This window comes from Pteropus medius, unplaced genomic scaffold, assembly GCF_902729225.1.
Source record: "Pteropus medius unplaced genomic scaffold, Ma_sr-lr_union100, whole genome shotgun sequence".
In the NCBI taxonomy this organism is placed as follows: domain Eukaryota; kingdom Metazoa; phylum Chordata; class Mammalia; order Chiroptera; family Pteropodidae; genus Pteropus; species Pteropus medius.
The window spans coordinates 16824679-16846181 of NW_024351073.1; the positions used below are offsets into that span (position 1 = coordinate 16824679).

The following is a 21503-nucleotide window of genomic DNA, read 5'->3' on the forward strand; positions in this document are numbered from 1 at the left end:
GGGATTAGAAAAATCTTGGAGGACATGTGTTCTCTTGGGTCTCGCTTGTTAATTAAAAATTCTGAGGGTCTTAACTCCTATTGAAAACACTCAGAAAGATCAATTTGCCTGGGCGGGTGTAGGCTTTGCTGAGATTAGGAATTTTTATTTATTATTCTTATCCTTCTTCTTATTTTTTTGTGATTAGGAATTTTATGGTGGTGTGAAGTAGGCTGATGCTGAAAGCACTTGTGCACAGAAACCATCCATCTAGCTGGGTGGGAGAAGGTGCCCAAGAGACTCAACCGTCGGAACAAATAGGGATGCGGGGGGGATACTCAGATCGGAGTGAAGGGCATACAGGACACTGGCGTTGGCACATCCGAACCTCCTTTAAGCGTCCACAGAATGTATACCGTTGGCAGAGGTAGAGGCCTCGTGTGCTCTATGCCAAGGTGCTTGTTTAGCGACATCTCAGTTCCCTCCATTCTAAAACGGGCATGAAGCTAATCTACAAGCTGGATAGCCTCTAATTCAGCGCTGGAAGCTAGAGCCCAGAGTGGTCAAGTGCTTTGCCCTAGGTCACTGAGCTAGTAAGTGGCAGGGCTGGGGGCGGAATTCAGGTCTCCTCTTCCACCATCCTGCTTGCGAGTCTTTAAAAGGGTTTGGAAGTACTGCGTATATAGACCAGACATTAATTTAACAAGAATTTGCTTGGGGGTTGGATTGAAGAGTGTGGCTTTGGCCAATCCAGGCCTTTGAAGAGGAGGAGGTCTGGAGAGCATTATTTTTCTAATGGTTTGTTGCTGCTGGTGGGGGCGGGGAGTAGGAGGGATGGGGGTGTAGAACCCCGAAGACCTGGCCAGGAGGAGTGAGACAGAGAGAGAACAGGGCGTTTCTAAAGACACTGCCATCGGCTTTCTGAGACACATCTTTCGTGAGAACAGAAACTGCCTATGAACGACCTGACCAAAAAAAAACCCATTTACTATAATAGAAATTTGTCCCCGCCCTTCCTTTCCTTGACCTCTGTGACCCATGAAATAGGAAAAAAAAAAAAAAAAAGTCAGACGTCAAGGCAGCCTAAGGCAACCTTCCTGGAAGAAAAGAACTGTTATGAGTGGGTGTCTAGATGCCACATATGCTGCATAAAAAAAAAAAAAAAAACCAAACAAACAAAACCAAAACATTTCATCTCGTTCATGTTTGTCTGAAGATAGCGCCGGACGGAAGCTGTCCCTTCAGAAGAAGGCAGGGTTGGTGTGCTCGATGACGCAGCGCTTGCAGTGGCGTTTCACAAACCGCAGAGCCTCCACGGACACCTCGCAGTCCTGGACGTTGAGCAGCTGGAGGTCGAAGCAGTTGGCCGCCACGATCTGCAGGCCCTGGCCCGTGATGCTCTCGCAGGACTTGAGGCTGAGCCGCTTGAGGTTGAAGCAGTTCAGGGCCAGGCACTCCAGGCCCGTGTCAGAGACCAGTGGGCACTTGCCGATGTCCAGAGACTTGAGCTTGGTGCAGTTCTTGGCGAGGTACTCCACGCCGTGGTCCGTGATGCCCTCGCAGCCCCTCGCGTTGAGGTAGCGCAGCTTGCTGCAGTACTTGGCGACGTAGCGGATGCCCACGTCGGTGACGCGGCCGCAGTGCGCGATGCTCAGGTACCGCAGGCGGGACTCCAGCTTGGCGATCTCCCGCAGGCCGAAGTCGCTGACAAAGCGGCAGTCGCTGACGCTCAGCTCCTTGATGGACGGGCAGTAGATCATTAGGTAGCGGAGGCCCTCGTCGGTGAGGCGGACGCAGCGGCGCAGGTACAGGTGGGTCAGCTGCGTGCAGTGCGCCGCGATGGTGTGCAGGCCCTCGTCCTCCAGCACGAAGCAGTCCGTCATGTCCAGGTAGCGGATGGAAATCTGTTTGCCATGCAAGGGGGACAGTTTAATGGAGGCCTCTCGGGTCAAGCTGATGCAGGTCACTTTGGAGCATCCTACATAAAGAGACAGAACACGTGCTCAGAGCAACTTCTGGCAATGGGGGATAGGGAGGTCACTAAGCCTGGGTGGGGGGCGGGGGGAGGGTGGCTGGTATGGATTCCTGCCCTTCCGAGAGCCACGTGCTCACGTTACCCTTCCCTTCTCAGCCCCTGCAAAGAAGACCAGCAAGAATGGCTACTCCATGTTCCTTTGATTGTTCAAGTACTTGGATTATCTGGGGTTAAGGGAATTTGTGGGCTTCAGAATCAGAATCAAAGACCAGGTTCCATTTCCAGATCCATTGCTAGTTGCCAGAAATTGGGCAAATCAAGCCTTCTGAGTATTTCCTGTGTCTTAAAATTAGGATGTTAACTTTCCCTGCAAGGTAGCTGTGAAGAAGAAATGAGACGATGTGTGTAAACATCTTGCTCTGGCCCTGGAAAGTTCCGGAAGCTCGGTAAAGGTTAGTTCTACCCATGAGATGGTCCGGTAACTCTCTGATCCAAGGAAGAGAAGTGTGAGAGAGAAGTTTGGCCCTGACCTTGGTTTGGCAGAAAAAACTCGGGCTTGGGAGTCACACAGGGTTCAAGTCTCCTTTTTATGGCCTCAGGCAGGGTCTTAACTTTGCTGTCTCAAGACCTTCCTCTCCGGCCTAGGAGGGAACAGCTGGCATGCCTCCACTACAGAGAGATAACGAGGGTGCAGTCAGATGAGGGATACAGGCAGGCTCTGAAACGCTTGAGAAAAACATGCAGTGTGAGTCTATTAAAGTGACTATGGCAGGGGTGGAGGTGTGTGTGTCACTTTAACCCTCCATGGTGAAGGAAGAACAATTGTGTCGTCTGGATTATTGTTCTGGCCCATCAGCCAGCGTCTCTGCCCTGCCTTCACCCCCTGGTCTCCTCACAGCTGTCGGAGAGATTCTGGAAAACAAATGCAACAGCGTCACTCTGCTCCAAGCCTTTGGATGGCACCCGTCTCACTCAGAGTGTAAAACCTAAAGTCTAAGGGGGACTCGAGAACCTGTACCCCACTCCTCCAACCCCACTGGCCTCCCTGCTGATTTGCAGGCACCTCAGGTACCCTCCTGCTTCAGGCTCAGTGCACTGGGCAGTGCTCTACCAGATGGCCCGATGGTGACGCATCCCTCATCATCCCAATGAACTAGTATTCCCCTCCTGATTCCCATTTATTCTCAGTATTCTCTGTCACTTTGTGGCATTATATATTATTTGTTCACTTTTGTATTTGCTGACCTCACTCTAGAATGCCAGTTCCTGAGAAAAGGGATTCTGGGCTGTTCACTGCTATATCCCTCACACCTGGTTCACAGCTGGTGCTCCGTAAATATCTGTTGAATGAATGAATGAATGAATGAATGAATGGTTTATAGAGTGAAAAGAGTCTTCTACAGGAAGATCAGGTAAGATAATCCAACTTTGAATATTTAAATGTCCTTAGAACTTTGACCCTGGCTGACATATATCTACATTGAAAAACAGCTATCTATTTTATAGTTGATTATAATGCCTTTTGTTTGTGTTGAATTGTGAAGTTAACAAAGTGCTTTTATAAATAATTTTTTTTTACCTGACTCTTAAAACAGTCCATTCTACAGATAAAGAAATTAATGCTCAGGAAGGTATCTTTAGATGCCTTTCTAAGCAGTGTTTCTAATCCCAAGAATATGTATGTGTATAAATTAGATATATTTGTACTATATATTATAAATTATTAAATATTTATATATAACATATGAAACACTCATTTCATTGTATATTTCAGTTCACTGTATATTACTCTGTAAAATGTGCACAGTATATTTTTATCATGTAAATATAAAGAATTAATATGCATAGCTAACATGTATTATATAAATAAGTGCATATGTATATGTAGTTCATTCCACTATATAGTCTGTATATATATTTTTCATTTCCTCTCTACTCCTCTTCCCTAATCCCACTGGCAGGTCTAAAGCCAGGAGCCTCACCTCGGGCACCTCTGCGCCTTGCTGCTCACGTAACACCCGAGGATCCTGAGCAGCTGCATATTAGTGCTGACGGGGCAGGCTGCCCAGGAAACTCATGTAAAATTCAGGTCCTTGGAGTAATGAGGTTCAAAAGCCACGTGCTACCAAGCCAAAGAACTTCAGGAAGGAGTAAAGCGTACAGCGCAACTCTGGAGAACAACAATGCAACTCGCCAGAGGCTGCCGGTGCTGCCTCCGTGGGCTCTGTGGTTTTGTGGAAGGTGGTTGGCACCCCTCACCTTTAGCTTTGAAATTTCCTTTGTTTTGAGTTTCTTTTTTTAGAGTGAATATCATTTACTTATATTGGATTTCTAGGTCCACAATTGTGGTTGCCCACCTCCGATGCCTGTGAAGACACTTCGTTTTTCAAGAGTATGTGACAAACTTTGTTCCTAAACTCTTAGTTTCAGTTTATTGTATATATATTTAAAATAACAAGCGAAATCTGTTGCCCTCTAGGAACGATACTGTATTTGGTCCAAGGAAATGTTTATCTTGTTTTTGAAAATGAGTCCCAAATTTAATAAAATACTAGTTGAGCTCAGTTTTGGTAAAGAAGCTATTTTGATATGCTTTTATTACTTTAGATCAATAATTTTTAACTTTAGCTTTAATTCTTACTGATTTGCTAAGTTTGGGTTAAAAGTTAAAAAAAAAAAACAAAAACTGGCCCATGGCTAGGTAATTTCTATGGCCAGTTCATGAATTCATATATTACAGACATAGAGAGAACCTTAGAAATCACCCAGTTTAACCTTCGTTTTTTAAAGAGGAGACATCTCAGGCTCAGTGAGATTATGTGATTTGTACAGCTAGACTAGGGCAAAGTTTCTCGACTAGTAATCCAAGGCTTCAATTATCGGAGGGGTGGTAAGACATGACTAAGATGTGGCATGCATTGATGAACTTGACGGGAGGTGCATCAACATGAAGTGAGCATTTGGACCCTGAGAAATCAGAAGTCTTGGAAGTGGGGACATCAGCAAGGGAATTCTTGAAAGAGAGAAGCAACCTGGATATATAGATATGGAGCCCACGTAGTAGAGAGACAAGAAAGCATGGGCAGGGGGTAGGGTAGGGTGGAGTGAGGAGTGTCTGTACCGCGGAACGAAGGGTGTCTGAGAGGATTTAATGAAGGCTGAGCAGGAATGGCCGGTTGGGATCAGGTCATGGGTGTCGGCGTGGGGAGGGGTGCTGCCTTAACATTCAGGGTAGGGGGTATGACCATTGCTAAAAAGGGAATGGTCAATATGGGTTGAACAAATCTGTGGGGGTTTTTTTTGTATGTTTTTCAATGAATTTCAGATTTGGTTCAGCTTTCACAAATATCTTCTTCGTGTCTTCATGATGGGGTTGAGATGAGTATAAGGAGAGTGGTTAGAGAAGCATGCATCTATGTAGACAGGTAGAGGAGAGGGGGTTAACTCAAGGTCCTGGGGAAACAGAATCACCTGGACAGGATTGAATTGGTTGGAGATACAGAATTTGGAAGAGAAGCAGGAAGGACTCCAGGTCTCCAGCTGGAAAGGACTGTTTTAAAGCAATTTAATTGGCAATAATTATATTTTATATTTTGAAAATTGCTTGGTTCAGTATACTCCACTGATGTTTAAAGGTATTAATTGTGATAGTTAATTTTGTGAGCAAAGTTGAGTGGATGATGAGGTGCCCAAATATTTGGCTAAACATTATTTCTAAGTGTTGCCAGATAATCTTAACATTTCAATCAGTGGACTCAGGAAAGCAGACTGCCCTCCTTAAGGTGGGTGGGAATCTAAATGTTGAGGACCCAAACAGAATAAAAGCGAATTTTCTCTCTCTGCCTTCTGTTTGAGCTGTGACATTGGTCTTCTGCTTCCTTTAGACTGGGACTTACACCCTCAGCAACCCTGGTTCTAAGAACCTTAAACTTGGACTAAACTATACCACCAGATTTCCAGGGGCTCCAGTTTGGTAGATCATGGGACTTCTCAGCCTCAGCAGTTCTCTGAGCCAATTCTTCATAAAAAAAAATCTCCCCCGCCCCATACATACATAAACACACACTATGGGTTCTGTTTCTCTGGAGAACTCTGACTAAACATTAATAAGAAGTAACATGTGATCATGAGAAAACACTACAGCTAGTTCAAATAATTTTCAATGACTTTTAAAGACAGCTTTCCAGGTGGGCATATTCTGCATTGTTGGGAATGGGAGAAACAGTCTCATGGTCTCCGGGGGAATTAAGCTCTTGACCACTGATGAGTGTTCCACAGTCAAGTTTACCATCTTTGAGAAGGTGGCCACTATCAAGGCCAGCTGTAAAAACCAAGGAGAACAAGGCAAAGATGAAGTCACCTCTGGCATCTCTGTATCAGTATAACAGTTTCCAGATTTCCTCATAACTGGAGGGCACCTCTCCGCGGTGGTGATGACAAATTCATCCTTAAGGCTTGTTGGGACTTTCAACAAGCCCCAAGGATGAAAACCTATTACTGCTTCCTCCATATCTGGAATTCTGTGCTTTTAGGTTACAGATTCCCCTTGTTTTAGTCTCTGTGTGTACTGATGATGGGGGGTGGGTGGGGAGACATGCAAGGAAGCTATAGAAATATATTTGGATGTGCAAGTTACTCAGGTTGGTGCAGAGGAAGGGCACTGAGACTCACAATGGTTAGTCAAGGGGGCGAAGCGGGGTCCACTCACCCAGGCTAGAAGCCCAGAAATTTCCACTCCCAAAGGGCCAAAGTAGTTTTTGCATTTCTGAATTTCAACGGGACTCCGAAAATGAGGGCACAATTACACACAGCCTGCGTTAAGGGTGTAGGGGGAGCCTCTTTAACCAAGATGGGGATTCCAAAAATAAATCATTTTCTAATTGGAGAAAGGAAAAGAAAATGAGGTGTTTATAAAAGAGGCCCACAATGCCCAGAATCTTAGAATGTTAAAGAATCCAGTCTCTTGCCTTTCCCCACCCCTCCCTTAACCAGAGAGAGGAAACGCAGCTAGAGAAAGCTGTGAATTGTCCCAGATCACAAAGGTTTGAAACGAGTTTCCACCACATCACAAAGCTTTCTCTTTCCAGAATTCCTCGGGGGGAAAATGTAAGAAAACCTCTTCGTTTCCTGCTTCTTTATGCCAATGGCTGCTCACGACTGAACATACGGTTACTATGGTTTTGTACTGAAGCCAGCTGAAGAAGGGGAGCAAAGAGTTGCTTTCCAGCAAGGGAAAGAATCTGCAAAAAATAATTGACTGTCATCTGAAATATTTTCAGATGTCGGCTTTCAAAAGCCGAGAGAGCTGGCTTTTACCTCGGGTTTTGTTGGAGGGTATCATTTACCTCAGACGCTTGCAAACTCCAAATTCTGTTTATTTGCCCATTACAGTGGGTTTTACTTCTCGACCCCTCCCAACAATCCCTGAGGTTGTGGCTTGCGCTGTTCATTTCTCTAACTCCCTGATGCATCTTACATTCGAGCCTCTCCAATGTTCGTCTTTTTGACTGGGCGGCAGACGAGATAAAGCGAGGCTGTTAGTCTGGCCGGATCCACGTCTGGCGCCAAAGTGCGAGTCTGGGTTTTAATTCTTCCTGCCTGAGAGAAGTTTTAGAGCAAAGCAGCTATGCTGGGATTTCCCTCAGTTTTTAAAAGGACTAATGGCTCCATCGATAGGCCTTACTTTTGCACTACGCGAGAATTCTGCTTAAGAAAAGATACAGAATCAACCCTCATTTGAGGAGAGTAGGGGTGAAACATAACGAGACACTTGACCAGGATAGATTTTCCCCAATGTCTGCGAAATCGCAATCACAGGCACAGCCCACAGATCAGGTCTCGGGGCTGCCGAGCAATAACTGATGGATGATGGACGGAAGGGTGGTATCTAGACTCCCCAAGCTTGAGTTAGGTACTTTGTTTCTACTTCCCTGTGAGTAGATACTTGGTTGCTGTGACAATCGTGAGAGGTACGGGGAGGAAAGACACTTAAAAGTCATGCTAAGGTGAACTGCCAAAAGGACTTCTGGTAGACATTTGATGAAAGGGACATGTCTGGCCTCTGGGGTCCTGATTACATAGAGACAGTTTCTCTGGAACTCAGCCTCCCTCCTTCCCACCTTCCATCTCTAATGGCTATCAAGGAGCGGTGCCTCCCGCGGTGCCAATGTCATCTACTTCTTTGGGATGATGCCTTGGGAAGGACCCACTGATGGGAGGCCAGTGGCCCTTTACCTGACACGTCCAGGTGCTCCAGGTTGGGGCAGAGGGACACCACGTCAAAGACGGCCTCGTTGGAGATGTTGTAACAGCCCGAGACCTCCAGTCGCCTCAGTTCGGGGCAGCACTGGGCAATGGTGTAAAGCCCTCTGTCCGTGAGCCGCCGGCAGCCACTGACCGTCACGGTCTCCAGCATGAGGCAGACGTTGGGTGTGTCCTGGCAGAGCCTGCGGGTCAGCACCTTGAGGGCGCGGTCCACGTTGATGGTCTCGCCCGTCAGGCGGATAGTCCTCCAGAGCCGCGGGTCCCAGGCCAGGTTGTACCAGCGGCGGCACACGCGGGCGCAGCGGCACAGCTGGTTGGTGGGCAGGAAGGAGAAGACGTGGACCAGCGAGTGGTCCGGGAGCCGCTCGATGCTGGCCTGCTCCTTCTGCGGTCTGGAGGCGAGCCGGATGAGAGGGTGGGTGAGGCGGGTCGGCGGCGGGGAGTGGACCATGGCCACCGTCTCCCCGGTGATGGAGGACGAGGAGGTGGACGAGCCCCTTCCATTCTGAAACCCGGGCAGGTTCGGTGGGCATATCAGGGCTGGGCTGGGCGTGCTGAGTGTGCGCATGCTCAGGTCGGAGTCTGCCAAAGGACAGAGGGGAAAGGGTTAATGACAGTCAGGGTGGCGCCCCCGGAAGGAGGCAGGTGCGGGGTGACACTCTCTTTCCACTGATACCCATCCCCGCCGACCCTGCGGACTCCATCACTGGAAGCAGAAGCTCATGCAAGTTTCACCCGTCCCAGAAAGGCGCCCATCCGTCATCTGCACCAGGGTGGGCAAACTTTTCCGTAAAGGGCCGGATTTGGAATGTTGGAGGCGCTGCGGGCCATATGGGCTCCGTCTCTGCGGCAATTACTCAACCTGCCGGTTGTGCAAAAAGCTGCTATAAACAATATGTAAACGAACAGGCGTGGCAGTTTCAATAAAATTTGTTTTATAAGAACAAACCAGCTGCGTTTGGCCTGAGGGCCGTAGTTTGCTGACCTCTGATCTGCACTATTGATGATTATCCAAAGGGCACAACTTCAAAGTTTCATTATTTCTATTCTGAGAGGAAACTCTGTATATTATGAACACAAACTGATTTAATGTCCTAATTACATTTTGGTTAGGCAGAAAATACGCTTCATTTACAAACGAGGAGAATGTTTCAGAAAGGAAGTCAGGTCAGTGGGTACAGATGAAGTTTGCTGTCTTTGCTCCTACCTGTCCCCTTCACATCCAGTCCTCCGTCTCTTGATAAGGGTACCCTAAACTCTGGGGCCCGGGCCTGGGGAGCACCCTGCTTCTTCTGTTAGATTTTAGATGGTACTTTCAGGCCTTGAATATCTGTGATAATATCAATTTTTTGTTCTCATTAACAAGCCTTTCCCTTTTCATTTGAATGTGAGTCATATTGTTTCTTGGATGAGACACATGGCTTGATGACGGCACAGTGGTTTTTAAGTTTATGAGGGATTAAGTTCTTCAGAAAGCTGCTTTAAGGAATCTTCTCAATTCATACCCCCCAACCTCAATATATATATATATGAGAAAGAATTTATTCTCTATAAATGTTATATAGTTTATATATATGATATATTTATCTAGGAAGACATTTATTCTCTCTAAATATATTTATATGTTTTACACAGACCAATGTATATATATTTTGGGTATATATACATATATTTGGGGTATACATACAGAAAGGAGAGACAGACAAGACAAAGAAATACAGAGACAGAGACTTTCTTTCCAAAACACAAATTTCTTTGTCTGTAAAATAGTGAGTTAGGCTAGATGATTTGTAGGTCATTTACAGCTCTCATTATAGCTATAAAGACTTAAAAAGTTTTATCCCCGTCTACGTTTCCACATTTCATACCTTGGGAATTTTCAAGCACTCATCTTTTCAAAGAACTGCCGGCAGTCACATACAACGCAAGAAATTCTGACACCTACATCTCCACCTAGTGCGTGTTTGTAGTTTTCTTACCCAAGAAAACTTTGTAGTTTTGTACCACAATAAGTTTTTTCTTTTACTCCTTTATGACCTAACCTTGTCCTTCACATATCCACAGCTTTGCTTATGAAGGTCTGTGATTTATTGTCTGCCTCTAAGCCCCTCTGCCCCCACCTTGTCTGCCTCTTCAAATACAAACACCTTTTGTGACTCAGTGTGAATGCCACCTCCTCTAACAACATTTTCTTGGTGTCTTTGAGAGATAATTAGTTCCTTCCCTTTTACAATCCCCACTCCTTGTTCTATAGTCATTTGTGAATTTATCTTTCCCTATTGTGCTTGATTGTATTATTTTTCTCAATTCTGCATCCCTCCCTGTAATCCCCACATCCTTTGTCATGTGACTTTGCAGTTCCTCCCAGGCAGAGTATATTTCCTTGGTCTAGTGATGTTGGGCTTGGCCATGTGACTTGCTTTGGCCAATAAATGCTAGGGGATGTGATGGGCCCAAAGCTGTCGGTGTGGCTTGGCTTGCCCTCTGGTGTTTTTCCATCATCATGAAAAGAATATGGCTGGCTAGTCCACTGGTCTTAGGGCTATGAGAGGCCCACGGAGCTGACAGAACCAGCCCCAACCTGCAGCTGAACTCAACCCAGCCCAGCTGGGGTCAGGCAATGCCCAGATGAGCCACAAATGTGTGAGCTAAAATACTGAGTTGGAGAGTGATTTGTTATACAGCATTACTGCCTCCTATTACACTCAAAACTCCTTTGAGACAAGGATTCAGTCATTTTCTTATTTGTGTCCTGGCAGCAACTGGTAAGGTTTATGATACATAGTAGGTGCACATAAATGTCTTGAGTTGACTAGAAATATTTATATGTTTCAAAACTAATAATTTCTAGCTTGGTATGTACTTTTCTATCCCAGGTGGTATACATGCTGCATTTTAAACCATTCATAAGAAAAGAAACATGTACTTCCCACTTTTGTAATCAGTTAAAATAAACAGAAAGTCTTTAAGGAAAACCTTAAGTGTAAACCAATTCGCGATTTCAAAACTACCCCAGTCCTAACCTTCATCATTGCATGAACTCTGGGAACTGTCTCCGAAGTTGGGTTTTTCTTGAGCAGGGGACAACCTATTCTGAGCCCAAAAGGAAGGGCAATCTTGGCTTTTAGCAATGATGAGGACTCTGATCTCCCTCCCACCTGCTGAGGTTCTATTCATCTTGAAAGAGAGGATACTCAGCAGCGCTCTGGGGGCACCAGCGCAGCGTGAGCTCGCACCTGAGGATGAGATAGTACTGGTGGGGGTGGAAGTGGGAGCCTGGGCGCTAGCTGCATCTGTAAGGGGCTGGGAGCCTGGGAGCTAGCTGCATCTGTAAGGGGTTGCCTTTTCTTCACTTTCGATGCTCCCAGCACTGAGGGGTGGAGCAGGAGCGCGTCCAGATTGCCTAGCACCGCTGAGCTTTTAGTAACGCTTTCCGTTTTTTCTTTCTTTCCTTTGCCAATAATCATAGCCAGTGGTAACGGAATTCACACTCAGATAGAGATGGCAGCCTTGCACACTAGTGAGGACATTCTGCCCTGAAAAGGAGTCAGGAGCATGGTGATAGCTCTCCTGCCCTCCCAGAGCTCGGTGGCAGGATTCTCAGCAGGCATTCTGGTGGCTCTGTGCTGCTCACAGGAGTGGGGAGACAATCGGCAGAGTCCAGGAGACTCTGCCAGGAAAGCTGGATGTCTCTTTTGCCAGAGCAGACACCGTGATTCTCTGGTTCCTTCCTACTTATTCTTCAGCAGGTCAAGAACTCCTAGTTTCGAAAGAATATAATTTGTCATAATTGAATAAATAGCACCTGATAACTAAAAAAATAAAGAATGAAGAGTACTGCCATGGTCTGAATGTTTGTGTCTGCCCTAAAAATTCATATGTTGAAATCCTGTCATATGAAGGTGACGGTGTTAGGAGGTGGGGCTTTGGGGAGGTGATGTTAGGTCATGAGCGGGGGGGCCCCACGAATGGGATTAGAAAGAGACCACAGAGAGCTCCCTCTCCCCTTCTTCCTTGTGAGGTCATGGCGAGAAGGTGGCTGACTATGAGGAACTGGGTATCGCCAGACACCAAATCTAGCAGCACTTTGACATTGAACTTCCCAGTCTCCAGACCTTTGAGAAATACATCTCTGTTGTTTGTAATTCACCCCATCTGTGGTGTTTTGCTATAAAAGCCCGAATGGACTTAGACTAGTGATAACTAGAGCTATGCATACCTAGAAGTTGTCATATAATATCTTTTGTTGATATTTTACACAAATATATATTTATACAAATATAAAATATATAAATTTAATATCCTTAATATATATTTATGTTGAACATATTTAATATATAATACATATATTTACTATATATTCATATTTCCCCAATACACACACATATGCACATACATATTTTAATTTGGAAATAAATGTTAATTTGGATAAAATGCACATGTCTTGCCACACAGTCTGTCTCACCCTTCGATACTAAGAGCTGTTTACTGCCACTAGGCTTGATTTATAAAAACAAAAGTTTTTTATGTAAAACTATCGAGAAGCCCAGAATGTAAATGTTTATTTGCCAGGAAAATAGGGCATGACTTCAAAATCAAATAAGGATCAGACCACCTCCCGAGTAGCACATTTCATTCAGATAGGGGTCTGCAGGGACCTAGTGAACTCTGTACATAGATTTTTTTCTCCTGTGTTCCTTTCAGAGGACTGGCGGCTAAATGGACATTGGCAACAGCTGCTAATTTTTCTGGTAGAGCTTAGAAACAAGGATGCTGATGCCCTGACATCTGGACACACAGTGAGAATAGGATCAAGGATAACTATTAAGATGATAGAGTTAAGAGGAGGCTGGAACCCTCCTCCCGGCCTTATGACATTGCAATACAAACAGAAGCAGAAAGAAAGCTGACTTTATTGGAATTTAGAATATGGATTTAGAATATTTTGTAGGCATGAATGTATTTTCAAATCTGAATACCTATTCCGAGTGAATTTCTGCCTACCTGATGTCTTGAGGGTGAATTTGGCCTGTTTATCTCAGCACTAAGGTAATACATGATGGGCTAAAACACCATTTAACAATCATTCTGAGAGAATATTATTACTAACTTTAATACATTGTATGCATTTATATAAAAATTATCCATTATGCTCTATCTTTCTTGACTTTCCACCCTAGGCAAGTGGTGAGATGCATAAATAGCACATGGAAGGATTCTACACTGCCAGACTTTGAGCAGGGAAAATAACATAATTTGCAAAAAGTGCCAAATGGAATAAACATTTCCAAAAGCTTCTATCACGGATGAAATTTGTTGATGCCCACATCAGGTGTCTTGAAATTTTGCCTAGTCCTTTTGATAACTGGAAGTGGGGATCATAATGAAATGGCACAGAGTAGTTTGTTTAATGGCGTTTCTTTCCTGCTTCTTCTGTGGTAGCCAGATCGGCATAAGGAGCAGATATCACTCGCAAAGCATTCTTGGCAAGACACATTGCACAGAGGTTTACACAAAGGGCTCTCAATCATTTATTTGAAGATAAAACATCCTCTGAAATATCAGGAAAAAGGGATGCCCAAGCTCTTAGGAGAGGAATACATCTTCGAAACATGAAATATTTCTAGAATGTAAAGGTCAAGTGGCTTTCTTACCTACCAAGACCACTGTTTTCCCTGTAGACATTCTTTGAGCAAACTTTTTTTCAAGAATAAGTATGAGACCTGATAACGCGATCTTTTAAAGGTGGATTCTATGAATTACTTTGCAGTGGATGGATGGGTGCATGGAGGGGCAGACAGAGAGACAGATAAAGCTACCAGAGGAAAAATCTGCAAAAAAGGACACGTCTGGTTAATTTCAAATATAAGAATGAGAAAAGAAGTTGTCGATTATGAATATGTAAGACCCTAAGACAGAGATGAACTCGTGTATCATGAAAGCAGAATGGGAGAGTTTAAAGGAGAAATGATCACATATTTTTTGCAATAGGATGTGAATTTTGTGGCCTGTGTCTCCTAATGATATTCAGAAGCTGGATAAATTTAAAAGACTGAAACAGAATAGAAGAACCACATAGTGCTGATACTTGCAGGAAAATATACAGATGGACTGCAAGGAATACACAAGGAGAGACATTGGGTGTGAAAATTCTGTGGGTTGGGCTGTGGCAGATTCTTGGATTATAGGTTAATGGGCAGAAAAGCAAGCAACAATTCCTTCATTCATTGGATCATTTCACACACATTGTTGCTGCAACCTGCATGCCCAGTTGGGGTCTCGGAAGGGAGGCGTTTTCTGCATTTGACTAGATTATAAACCAAATTCCTAGCCTACCTCCTTTCTGTACCGCAATCCAATTAAAGTACCTCCTCAGCCTAGATGCTGGCCTCTCCGATTTCTTGTATCCTTTCGTGAGAGAGAAAAACGCCTCTGTTAGAATGTACTCAAATCACACAACATCCAGATGGTAAAGAACAGACGTTTGTCCAAGTCTGAGAAAAAGGTCCGTCTTTGGGAGCCCAAGGTGAAGACGATGAATCTCTCAGTAGTCAAAACATTTGAATTAAACAATATCTTTGTTGAGCTTTCAGATTTTCTCAAAATCAGTATAATCTTTGACACAATGGACATTCTAAGTCAAAAAATTATAATTCTACATTTTTATACTGACATTGTCAACTGTTGTTTGAACTAAGAGATAGTTGATTCTTTAAAGTTTAAAAGCTTGTGGCTTCGTTAATTATTTAAAACATTTCCAAGTATGTAATTTACATGAGAATAATATGTTTTGTGTTCTTAAGTTACTTTAAATATGTAAAGAATACCAAAAAGTATAACTGTCTTTAAAAAACCTATAAACTTTTTTTTTTCTCATGGTTTCAGGAGTCCTGGAAATTTTACATCTTTAGTAATTACAGTACAGGATAAAAAATATTCAAGGCATCTCATACACACATGCTTATTAGACACATTTTCTTCTAACTAGATAGCTGCCTGTTTTGTTTAAGTTTTTATTTTCAAACCACTGCTGTTTACACTCTAGAAATATTTACATTATACTGGCCTTTCAAAGTCAAAATTTACAAAGCTACTCTGAATTTTTCCTCTCTGATTACCAAAAGTTTTGTGCAAGATGCTTTCCATTATAAGTGGTCTTTCTACCCAAGAACTCTTGCCATGAAAAGCAAGGTTTCTTTTCTTAGTTTAAACTCAAGCTTAAAAAAATAGATCTAGAAAACCTAGCTAGTGAAGAAAAAAAATACCATCCGAAGGATCTTTTTCCTTCTTGTTTGATTTCAAAATATATTTTCTTAATGGGGTTCATGTCGTGTACACACCTAAAGTAATGGTCGCTATAAAGTAAAAGTTTACATAGACAAGGTTAATGTTGCCTTTTGTCTGGAGGAGTTGCCTGAAGGAATTCTGGGTTCTCGTTGGTAAGGTCATCTAGAAGGTGGCACCCACAGGATCAGATTATGGCTAAGACTTTTGTCCAAGACCAAACCCCCTGCCTCATCAGTCACCTGGACTAGTCCCATGAGGGTCGAGGTACGGCGAGAGCCCTGAGATCTTCACGAGGATGACAAGGCGCCTCTATTATCAGAGCACATGGTCCAGTCCAACGCCTGGCCCTTGATTTATGCTTGAACGACAGTTCTCCAATGTCACCTAGTTTCTGGCTCTGAACTGACCTGACCACCTGTTATTTTTCCCCTTATCTCCTCTAGAAGGAATTTAATTCCTGCTAAGGAAGCTTTCGGTCACGTTGTTCTAAATGTCATCAATATCATCAATGAAATGTACAGCATGGCATCTTTGGATCTACAGTGAGTTTGATTTTGTTTGTAACATGACTACCTCGAAAGGACCTTTCAGGAAATTTATGCTTGAGGCAATATCGGGTGGCCTCAGAAACTATATGAGTCCTGGATTATAATTCACCAGTCTCCTGATGGTTTTATTTTGTGTTGAAGCAATAATTTCTTAGTTCCCTCCTTCTTCTTATATATAAAATAGCAAAGGGAGATGATCTTATACTATTTATTCCCTAACGGAAAGCAGGACATTTCAATCCTGGGAGATATTTCATCCACTGCTGTTAGATGCCACCTTTCTCAAAAGGAAAGTGACATTCTCCTTATGGTAGAGCATGATTTTAGAATCTCCTTCAACATTTGTTAATTTTTCCTTCTTCTTTTTTTTAAAGCTGGCCTCAAATTCAAGATCTTTGACAGACACCAGCATTTAGCTAGCATTTAATAATGTTTTTACTGTTTTGGATTTTTATTGTTCTTTATAATTTATTTTTATTTAAAAAATCATCCTCTATGGCAAGTGATACCAGTTTTCTAAGTAAGGTAATGTTGGAATATTTATTTTTTAAACAATAATTTAAGTTTATTTAAAAAAACAAAACAAAACATTGAGTGAATAAGTGCAGAAGGTGAGCCAAGGAACAAAAACCATGACAGCATTTGTGAATGTCTTAAGTTCAGGATATGCTGTTCAGGTGGAAAGAACACAGAAGACAGATGAACTTGAACTCCTGCCTCTGCTCAACTACGCGCAAGTCACTGAAACTTCACGAGCCACAGGTTACTTTTGTAAACCAGAAAAAATTCCACCCACTTCACAGAGTAGGTAGACAGCCTATGGAAAGTAATACTGCTGTCAGCAGAGGCATCTAAGAAAAATTATACAGCCTCTGTTGAGGACTCCGTGGGGAAGAAATTCTGAACTCTCCTGCCGTGGGGCTATGTTTTTAGGGACATATTATTCTGAGTTCCCTAGTATAGTCCCATCTTTATAAATTTCTTCTTGTTGCCTCCAAAAACCTTTGAAATGTCTTTCAGGTCAGCAAGAGGGGGCTGGAGGAGGGAGAGGGGAGACTAAAAATGAAAATCCATGGTTAGAGCACAATATACTTACTCTTGGTTAACGAAATACAGCCATTGCATTTATCGGTAAAATGGTATTGTAATTGCGAAAGCTCTTCTCACAGTTTATTTGATAAATCTGTTTTTCTATGACATACTGGACTGCTCTCTCCTTGATATTCCTCCTGTGGCTTTTGAGGCACCATTCTCTCCCTTCTGCTTTTCCTTTCTCCTTCTCAGGTCCCATTTGCTCACCCTCTTCTGTGGTGCTCCCCAAGAGTTTCATCCTCGTCTTCTCTGTCAGCATCGGGCCTCCCCCGGGTGGGCTCATGCACTCACACGGCTTCAGCGATTGCCTATAAGCTAACGACTCCCGAAACCCAATGATTTCCAGTAGAGACCAAGCTCTTTTGATTTCTGTCTCTCTCTCAAACATTAAATGCATCGTTGCTAGACCAGTGCAGTTGAATATGGTGGCCACCAGCCACATGTGGCTGTCGGAAATTAAATTTATTAAAATTAAGCTAAAAATTCAGCTCGTCGGATGCACTAGCCACATTTCACGAGCTCATTAGCCACATGTGACCGGTGGCTATTATACTGGACAGCATAGATATAGAATAATTCCATCACTGTAAAGAATTCTACTGGACAATGCTATAACAGCCCTCGTCCCCCAAGGGCACTGGAGCTTCTGCCCTGCATTTAAAGTTAACTTTGTAAAATATGGTCTAGTTTCCCAGCACCCAAACCGTGAATGGCTCATTCCTATTTTGTGGGTTGAACTGTTCCCCACAAAGATATGTTGAAGTCCTGACCCCTGGTACCTGTGAATGTGACCTTATTTAGAAATTGAATCTTTGAAAATGTAATCAAATTAAGATGAGGTCATACTCGATTAAGGTGGTCCTTTAATGCAACGTGACTGGTGTCCCTATAGGAAGAGAAAACAGAGACACATGGAGAGAAGACAAAGAAACACACAGATACAGAGGTAAGATGGCAGTTTAAAGATGGAGGCAGAGATTGGAGTTACGCTGCCATAAGCCAAGGAACATCTGGGGCCATCAGGACCTGAAGGAGGCGAGGAAGTGTCCTCCTTTATGTCCCTGCCACCACCTTGATTACGAACTTCTAGTCTCAGAACTGTGAGTCAATAAATTCTGTTGTTCCAATCCACCTGGTTTGTGGCACTTTGTATTCCCTGGACACCAATATGCTTCTTTCCACACTTTTTTTACTGTTTCCTACGTGCCAGGCGTTGTACTGAGCGCCGCCCGGGGAATAAAGTCTAATTTTTGGAGTGTCTAGGAGACCTTTCCCCAACATTTACGAATCAGAGCACCTGTTCATGCTGTTCTCCAAGCGCAGAAGGTCTACTCCTCCAGACCAACTGGTAGGTAGATTCTCAGTTGTTTCTCAGTCCCAGTACGATGTCGGCTTCTCTGTCAAGCCTTTCCAGATCCACCCAGGCTGAATTACTTAGCTACTTTTAGTGTTTCCATTGAATTCAAATGTCTGTCCCATGGCCCTTTTCACACAGTGTCTCTCCACCCACTAGACTGTGAGCACCTGGAGGCCAGGTGCTGTCTCATTCATCTCTAAGTCAGTCCAGAGTCTCACCTGGATTCGGCCACCCAGACACGGTTTCACTAAGGCATCAAAGAAAATGTCCTTCGCTTGGACCTGTAACAAATCCCTTTCAGTTTTCTTTCGGTTCCAGTGGGAAATATTTGTAGGAACAACTTGGAGGAACCAGATGTTTCAGAATGAAGAAGAATTTGGAACCTCCCCGTGCTTTATTAGCATTTCATTTTCAGGCCTTTTTTCTCTGCCCCTCCACTTAATTTAGGCTGAAGGTAATACACACACACCTAGTTTAATGAGATTACTTAGAAGATGTTTGAAAAGACGCATGCACACACAAAAGCGACCTCTTGCAGCTCACGTAGTCTAAAGTGACTCACAGACAAATTCTTGGTGCTTTTTTTCCATGATACATGCCGCTCACTCCCAATGACAATGACGCTTGAAAATACACAATAAATAAAAAAGAATAACATTTTTTACATTGGCCTATAATTTTAGGACTTATTCTATTTAAGTTTATTTACCCATTATGGAGCAGGAATTCCCTCCCCCGCCCCCCACCCCGGAACTGATTTGCACATCAATTGTAGCGATCAGGACTGGCTTTTCCTTCGAAGTGCAGAAAAGACAGTAATATTTATTCACTGTCCTCCAGAGAGCTCATGGGTAACTCTGTAAAGCTGGGGAAGTGAGTCAGCTCTTAACTTGACAGGAGAAGAAACACACAGATTTTCATGAAAGGGCCTGCAATCTATAATTCTCAACCTTCAAGTTGCACTTAAATGGCTGCCTTAATTGTTTTCTATCTTCGATTGTCAGATATTGCTTTTGCCTTATTTCCCCATGAATAGTTATGAACCTCCAATGTTTGCATCTTTCAAAGTGCATAATACATATTATAGTGTTGAATTTAGATTCTGGTAAAGAGAAACATAAATTTTCAGTTCACAGCAGAAACGGCCCCCACAAGGAGCGACAGTATAGCTTACAAATTCAACTTTCTTGTGAGAAAAAGAGAGACCACAGTAAACTTATGAACATGTAAAAAATCAATAATGAATCAGAATGTTCTTCAAGCAAAGCGAATCCTTGAGTTTCCTTGGCTATCTGAAAATGTAATTTGCCGTTGTTTAAATTATTTACAATTTCTTTTAATGTAAAAATATGTCTAAAGCATGTATTATCTACAAGATATCTTTTTAAGTACTATATAAGTATTGACTCGTAAATATAATAGCCCTATTATCATTTTTAAATGCTTGGGAAAACTAATGACCAAATGATGTGGGGAAACATTTTATTCTCTCTATACTAGCAAACAGAGAAGGCAACAATGAAAGGAACGTAGTACATTTAAATATTGTTTTACTTGCTTGCTGAGGGTCTCTGCATCCTGGTGGGTGGAGGGATGCCTTTTGCTGGGGAGTTTCCTGGGCCTACTACAGTCCAAGTTCATAATCTCTTCCTGAGAGACCCCAGGGTTCCCCTACAGGGTGGGGCTTTTCTGGGGAATAGACACACTACTCAGAAGCACCAAAACTGGCTTTTCAACAGGCTCCTGGGTTTTGAGGGGGAGACTTTACATGGCTGGCTCACATGGCCCCAATTCGGGACTGATTATCTTCTTTTTCAAAACTTATTTATTTTTTAGAAAGGCCTCATTTTAAATGGAAATTAATAATAACCTTTTGGAAATTCAGCTGCAGAATAGAATTTAAGCAAATTGAAATATTTCTGGGAAACCCTTCCATACCAGCTGCATAATATTTCTCTGTAGAATTAGGACCTCTCGTCAACTTTCTAATTACCTACATCTCAATGAGTCCATCATTTCTGGGTCATATTTCTCTTTAGGAAGATAATTATAAATTTATATTTATTGACTATATCTCTTAATAGTATTTGGATCAAGATCGAAAAAATAAATCTAAACCTTGGCTCTTAATTATAACATGTGGCATTAGTCAGTGTTTAAAACTCCTATTTAATCCCAAGATCATTCAGAAAACACGCTTAGGGTGGAGTTTGGAGCCCAGTGGGGAGTAAGTACATATTTGATGCACTGGAGATGTTCTCTATTTAAGATTGTTTTTCTGGACAACCTATGCTTTTAACCAAAAATTGACACTTCTACTTAGTCATAAAGCAAACAAAATGGTAGATTCTGGTTCATCATTTATATAGATAGTGTCCCCTTATCTGTGGGGGACACGTACCCAGACCCCCAGTGAATGCCTGAAACCGTGGATAGTGTCAGACCCCCAAATATTTTTTCCTATCCATGCATATCTGTGATAAAGTTTAATTTATAAATTAGGCACACTAAGAGATTAACAATAATAACTAATAACAAAATGGAAAAATTAGAATAATATACTGTAATAAAAGTTATGTAATGTGGTCTCTCTCTTTCTCTCTCATAACCAGTCTGATGTCCAAGATGGCTGCCAAGTGACTGGTGGACCTGGAGCATACGCAGCATGAAGATGCTGGACAAAGGGATGAGTTACATCCTGGCAGGATGGAGCGGGGAGGCAGAGATTTCATCAAGCTACTCAGGCAGGCAATTTAAAACGTATGCATTTCTTATTTCTGGATTTTCCATTTAGTATTTTTGGACTGAGGTTAATCACAGGTAACTGAAACTGGGAAAACAGAAACCGTGGGTAAGGGGCAACTACTAAATGTCATATACCAGGCTGTTTCATATTCAGTAGGTTGCAGTTCTGGTTCCCTCTAGAAGCTATGGTTGGACCTTGTGACATAGGTCAGCATAGGGGTGAGGGCACATGAGTGGATTGGGCGCATCCCTTCCA

General features: G+C 43.0%; 1 protein-coding gene across 1 annotated transcript in view; it reads right to left on the reverse strand.

Annotated features, from left to right (window-relative positions):
• Positions 1–1163: 1163 nt before the first annotated feature.
• FBXL7 (F-box and leucine rich repeat protein 7) overlaps positions 1164–21503 on the reverse strand; it is a 333789-nt gene continuing 313449 nt past the window's right edge. Inside the window, exons 3-4 of the mRNA XM_039842757.1 lie at positions 8189–8800; positions 1164–1957 (exon numbers count right to left, since the gene is read on the reverse strand). Coding sequence (XP_039698691.1) covers positions 1221–1957; positions 8189–8800 — 1349 coding nt within the window. The 3' untranslated portion in view covers positions 1164–1220. The remainder of the gene's footprint in view (positions 1958–8188; positions 8801–21503) is intronic.